We start from the raw sequence: 6,795 nt of genomic DNA, 5'->3' as shown, positions 1-6,795 counted from the left end.
TGTTTCAGTGTGTGTGTTTGGTTTTTTTTTTTTGGTTCGGGAGTGTTTTATGCGATTTCCATTGATTTTGCTTGCTGTTCGTGTTTTTGCGCTTAATTATTTTTAAATATTTCAATTAATATTTGTTGTTAATTCTGTTAGCATTATTTATAATATATGACGCCCATGTTTAAACAATATCTAGGCCGCTTTTTTTTTCACTACCCAAAAAAACAACCAAAAACAAATGCAATAAAATGTCAAAAAAGCAAAATACTGAATAAAAAATCTCAGCAGCCGCAATTCGATTGTATGCCAAAAATTTCCAGTTTAATTATTAATGATAAAGAAATTAAACGAATTGTGTATGCTGTTAAATAATTTAATGCTATATATGTATACGTATATATATAGATATATATGTTTTGTTGCTTTCGAAAATGTACACAGAGATATAATAATAAATGCATTTAAATTAATTTAGTTACAAATTAAACTAGTCTAAGGGACAAATCAAATGACAAGCGAACAATTTTTCCTGTATAACTTTGCCATAATTTACATTTAATTTAAATGAAACAATAGTGGGATTTCGGTTTGGGGATAGGGTAAACAATTATTAGTAGATAATTTTTTACAGTGTATTTGTCTTATCAATTTATACAAAATGTAATTTAAACTTAGACACTAATTATTTAATTTAGCTTTTCCATTCATTTTTTGTTAGTTTTTTTTTTTTTCGTTTTCCTTTTTTTTCTTTTTCTTTTGTTCATTATAATTTATACAAGTCTTGTAGGTAGGTTCGTGATTCAGTGTTGTTTAGTGGCGGAAAGTGTGGCCTGCACAGTGTAATAGTGTAGGTGAGTTCATTGATTGATTGTTTGAGTGTTGGCAAACGTTTTGTGCAAAGGAAATTTTGGAAATTCAACTCGAAAGTGTTTGGCTTTCGATTGTGCATTTGAAAAGTTGATGGGAAATATTACAGAGCCTAATTTTAAGTAATATTTTTTAAAATTTCTTAATGTTTTTTTTTTTTATTAGTTTTATTTTTTTTCTTCTTCTTTTAATTGTGGCTTAATTGTATTTGGGGTTTAACTATTACATTGAGTTTCCTTTTTTTTTTTTATGTTGCTTTTTAAAATTTTCTGCGAAAAAAATGTTGCACAAACATTTTCAATACTTTCTGTGTGTGTTTTGTATGGATTTTAACTACTATTTTAACTACTTTTATTTTCTTGTTGCTGTGTGTCTTTCAAGTGTGTGTTTGTTCTGAGCGTGTGTATGTGTAGTGTTTGAGTGTTTTTTTTTCTTTTTTTATTAAATGCTATTCAACACGCCTATTTGTAAAATGCTGTATTCACGAATTTTTTTGTATTTTTGTTGTTGTTTGTTTTAACTACTAAGAAGCTACTACTTTTATTTTTCTCTTTAACTGTTAGTACTTTGTTTTTTTTTTTTGTGATACTTATGCGCATTAAACTAAAAAGGAACATATACATGATTATTCAGTTATACATTTATATATATGTATATATTTATATATAATTTGTTTTAAATATTCATAGTGCTTGGTTTTATAGTCAGAGTCATTTTTCTTCGGGTAGTACACGACATTTCGATAAATTAAAATTAGCTTTATGAACTGAATATATTTTTTTTTAAATTTCATTATTATTATTTTCTTTTTTTGTTGTGTTTTTTTTTTTTTTTTTTTTATAAGTAGTTGAATATTTAATCACAAATCATTGATGAAAACTTCATTTTACTTGGTTTTAGGCGATGACGCTCTGCACGCTCTCTTGGTCCGTTAAATTCCGTTACAATTTTTATCATCATCATCATCATTATCCTTTTCCTTCGTCATTCATCATCATCTATAACTCTCCCCCTGCTTGATTCGAATATTTTTTGACGCGACATTTCCATCTGCTCATAGGACAAACTCATATATAGATCTTTCTCAGGGATAGTTATACAAAAAAAGTCTATACACAGAAATTTACAGAGGTGTGTGTGTATGGTGTGTATATGGGAGGGGGTGGAGTCAGGGGTATGAGTGATAGTTGATAGTTTTTATAGGCATTTACAGTTAGTTTTGCAGTTGGTTTCGAAAAGGTACTAAAAATCAGTTGAACTTTATTATAATCTAAATATTACTATTATAAATATTTAAATTTTATATTATTTTATGTTTCCTTTGTTTTCTTTTTAATATTTCTTGCTTCGTTTTATAAACAAATTGTGTGGCTAAATGCTAGACCTTAAATTCGTTTTATTTTTCCATTTTGCTTTTTGTTTTCTGTTTTTCTGTCAATAGTTTTTATTTTTATCTTTTCCTTTTCTAGTGCTCATTTTATTCAATTTATCTTTAAATTCAGCTCGCTTTGTCTATCGTAATTCATTAATTTTTATATGCATTCTTTTCACTACATTTTCATTGTGTGATAGACTATTTACAGGGTGTCTCGTTAATTGTATTTGTGTTTTTCGTATTTCGTTGGCATATTTTATCGGCTCTACCTGTTTAGCGTTTTGTAGGCGTCCATTTTTTGGGGTTTACTTTCTGTTCAGTGGGCTTAATCGGTTAAAGCAAAGTCACTCTATTCCTCTGTAGAGGAAATGAGTAAAGTTTCTGTACTTAACTTTTGCTTTGATAAATTTATTTTTGTATGTCCGTGTAGAGTTTCAGCGCTGTGAATGAAAAACAGAAAAGAAATTGAAAAATGTCGATGTAGTTTATGGTTTAAAAGAGTTAACCTTAACTAACCTAATTAGTAAATTATAAAAATTCATATTGACTTAATATAAACGGATATTGAATCATATGTTATCGAAAATTCGAAGCTTTTGATTCTTTTCTTGAGTTTTTTCTAATCTTATATAATTTTTTTTGTTTATTTTAACTTACCTCAAATCCATTCAATATGGGGTTTTCATCAATGATACCACAGCCTGTTGTTTTGTGTACTAATAACACTATTATTCGTCGTCGTCATTCCGTTTGCCAAACCATTTCCATTTAGTTTTGTTAGATTTCCCGATATTCCTCTGATATTAGTTGAAGCTTCACCATTAGCAATGGCCGAGGACTTGCTGACTTGGCCCATTGTGCTGGTATTTCGATTTAGATGTATGCCCACCTCATCTGTGGGCGAGGGACCTGTCGTTAAAGTGGGCCGCTTATAGTCTGAGTTGGCCGATTCTGCAGTGCCCATGGCTACATCTCTGTTGGTTAGTCGCAGTGCCTTGAGATGTTGCCTCTGCTGATGATTGTCTCGAGTTGTGGTTGCCGTTGCTGTTGCATTCTTGTTAGCAGCATATTTATTATTGTGCAGTGTAAGACTGTATTTTGGTTTGCCAGATGCCAAAGTATTGCTGCTGCTGTTATTGGCGAGACTCAAATGTTGCGGCTTCTTGGGCATGGTGGTGCTAGATGAGGAGTTGGCGACCATGGAGGAGGTTGTATTGTTGGTGAGGGTGCTGCTGGTGGTGGAACGCTTACTGGTAGCTGGATCAGCTGTTCCGCCCATAGCCCCCGCCGTTGCCAACTTGAGTGAAGCTTCGAACTAGAGATTATCAGGATAACTGCGGAAATTGTAGGTTCGGGCGCGTTGGAATTCAGCGGCAGCCGCAGCAGCACTATTGCCACCACCATTGCTGCTATACGGATTGATCATGGGGGCGGTGGATTGGGAATTCATTGTGCCCATGCCATCATCATAGATGCCATTGTGCTCCTGGCTGTGATTGCTCTTGCCGCCGCCGCTGCTAACCGTATTCGTATTGCTGCCACCACTCACCGATGAGCCGGCTCCCTTGATGGGCTTAAATATGGCCGTGGTGGCATAATATTTCTCCATGGGCGGCGGCGGCACTGTCGGCGGCCTGGGGAATATGCTGCTCAGCGGTGGCGGTGGTGTGCGACGCACATTCACATAACCGCCGCCGCCGCCGACGCCGGAGGCATTTGCCATTTTCGTTGACGGCATGTAGTCCTGCATATGGGGCACCGCATAGCCACCTTCGGGCACATCTGTGCGGTCACGAGGGAGAACACACAAACAGAGACACAGGAGCGTGCGAGAAAGAGAGAGAGAGGAAGAGAAACAAAGTTTGCTTAGTCAGAAGAAATGGCCACAAAAATTTATTTGCATTAGATGGCAGGCGACGCCATATTTTATGACTCCGAAACAGAAAGAAAAAAGCATGCGGAAAAAGGCGGAAATGGCGAGGGAGGATTTACGGCGGGCCAAAGGTCGGTAAGGTAAGCCAAGGTAAGATATACACACCTGTATAGTCTGGCGTCATATTACATTGTAAATCATTAACCGCTGCGTAACCATTCACGCCGCTTGTATACATATTCACATTAAAGGGCTCGTGGTAGAGACTGTTCTTGCCAATGGAATCATTGTCATCAACGCTGGCCTGCAAATGGTAGAGAGAGAGAGCAAAGTAATGGAATGAATATGAGAAAAATCTACTTTAATAAACCATATAAAGGCGATATTATGTAATAAGCTGTTGGATATATAATAAATTTAAGTCTGAGAGCTTTTTAGATGTCCCTTTCGAAAAAAAAATCTTTTTCAGGTGAGTTCTTACATTCAAAAACATTGCATCAACAAAATTTTATTAATTCAGATTCTGTTTTGGAATTGTAAAGGCTAACATTAATGCGATAAACTCATAAATATCAACAGAACTTTAACACTTTTAGCTAGTTCAACTTATATGTAGACAGTCTAGTAAGTTTTTTTTGCTATAAAGAAAAATCTTCTTAAAGTTCGACTGATTCGAAGTTTTAAAGTTTTTCTAGCATTTTATTTTGATGTTGCTTTACACTCGATTCGCGTAATCTCCAATTTTCTTAGACAAAAGTCTTCTTCCACACGTCCAGTTTAAGAGAAACTTTCTTAATCCAATTTCCTTACAAATCGCCTTTCAATCTTCACCTTCATTTCGAGAACTTTAAAGTTTCTTGCCTTCTGCCTTCCGGCACCTTCAACAAAAATGAGAAAAAAAGGCACTTAGCAGAAGGGCAGAACGGTAGGGGAGGCAAAGGAGAAAAGCAAGCTGTTGAAAACTTCTATTAAATAAATGCTTCCCGCACCCAAACCAAGTGTATGAGTGTGTGTGTGTGTGTCCAGGACACGTAGGACGTAGCAATGTGGAAACTCCACGCTACATTGAACAATTATGTGGGGAATTCTTTTAGAGGCACGAATTCCATGCTCTCGACTCTTAAACGCACATACATATCTAACAAATGGTGCACCACTGACCTCATCCCCAACACCCCGAAATGGGGGGCATCTTAGAGCACTTTGATTCTTAACTATTTTACACTCACCTTAATGCTATTGCCATTCGGACGATGCTTATCCACATTGCCGCCCAATGTATTGGGATTGAAGCTGTATTGGAATGCATCCAGGACATTGCTGCCGCGGGCCCGTTTCGTGCGCGATACAATAAACAGAATGATGGCCACCAAAAGGATAATTATCGTTGTTAGAACAACAATAACAACACCAATGAAATTCGCATTGTTTGGCTCCTGATCAATGGGGCGTGGCGCAATTACTATACACAGAGAAAATGGAAGAAAGAACGGGCCAGGAAAATTTAAATTAACATCGATTGAACACGAAATTAAAAGTAAATATTGTTCAACTAAATAATTAGTAGGTAGGAAAACGAGGAGGAAAAAAATTGTTCTGTTGCTGTTTAATTGAATTTATCAACCACTCACATTGTGGTCCATTGTTGTAGTTGTTGTTGTTATTGTGAGAATCGCTACCACCGGATGATGGCGCTCCATTGGCGCCACCAGGACCACCTCCACCTTGGCCAGGACCATTCAATTTGTTTTTGTTATTATGATTGTGCTGATAGTCGTTGCTCTGCAAAGGATATTCGCGTGTATCCAATGCCTGGCTGGGTGAATTACTCCTTTGCTCCTGTTCGTCTGTGAAATTTCCCATGGCAGGCACTGCAAAAAATAAAAAAGAGATAGAAAGTGAGTAAGATGACAGCGACAGAGGGACAGAGGTTGGAGTTCATTTCATTTCCATCTTCAAAAATTGCCGCTTGTGCCCAGCTGTGTTTCAATGATTAGTTTTCTTCTTCATTTTTTTCCACGCCCTTTCCCTTCTTTCTTTCATTTTCCTTCTACGGGTTTCTTTTTTACACCTTTCGTTCCACTTTAAATTGTTTTTGCTTTCGCTATGCTTTTCTTTTAGTTTCTTTCGTATTTTCCACACTGCCTCTGACCTCCAAACGTGTTCATTTCCTGTCCAACTTCTAGGCATTACTAAATTTATACAGATGTTTGATTTGATCAAGGGGGCGTGGCCTTTTTCTTGAATATGCATGTTTTCTTTTTTTTTCTTTTAATGAATTCGTAGGTGGCGAATGGAAAGCGTTGAGCATTTGCTTACCCTGTTTGTGATTTCCAGATCAGATATATCATAAATCTTTTAGACCTTTTCTTATTTTTAAAACGTTCGAGTCAGTTTCTATTAATTTATGCCTTAAAATCGAGCTTCCATCGCACAGTCAAAAAAAAAAAAAAAAAAGAAAACGATTCTAGCTTAGCTTTCCAAAGGCTTTGAAATTTTAGCCCAGATATTGGAATTTATCTCGATTTACTTTCTAAAAGTAAAGGAAACACCAAAAACCTCTTAGGTTAGTTCGTATTTCAAATAAAACTAAATGTAATCCTTCGGAACCCCCCGAGAAGTACATAGTTTCGAATGAAAACAGGTCTTAATTTCAATTTTCAACAAAGTTTTTTTTGAGTTCGTTAGCGTT

The 6,795-nt window shown here is 35.8% G+C and overlaps 1 protein-coding gene across 1 annotated transcript in view; it reads right to left on the bottom strand.

Moving 5' to 3' along the window:
* Window positions 1-1,270: 1,270 nt before the first annotated feature.
* The window catches only part of smal (smoke alarm), a 41,319-nt gene continuing 35,794 nt past the window's right edge, over window positions 1,271-6,795 (bottom strand). Inside the window, exons 9-13 of the mRNA XM_068295239.1 lie at window positions 5,735-5,974; window positions 5,333-5,565; window positions 4,269-4,407; window positions 2,888-4,012; window positions 1,271-2,670 (exon numbers count right to left, since the gene is read on the bottom strand). Coding sequence (XP_068151340.1) covers window positions 3,546-4,012; window positions 4,269-4,407; window positions 5,333-5,565; window positions 5,735-5,974 — 1,079 coding nt within the window. The 3' untranslated portion in view covers window positions 1,271-2,670; window positions 2,888-3,545. The remainder of the gene's footprint in view (window positions 2,671-2,887; window positions 4,013-4,268; window positions 4,408-5,332; window positions 5,566-5,734; window positions 5,975-6,795) is intronic.

The sequence above is a fragment of the Drosophila tropicalis genome, unplaced genomic scaffold, assembly GCF_018151085.1.
Source record: "Drosophila tropicalis isolate 14030-0801.00 unplaced genomic scaffold, ASM1815108v1 contig_845, whole genome shotgun sequence".
In the NCBI taxonomy this organism is placed as follows: Eukaryota; Metazoa; Arthropoda; class Insecta; order Diptera; family Drosophilidae; genus Drosophila; species Drosophila tropicalis.
This window is presented reverse-complemented; position numbering and strand designations above follow the sequence as displayed.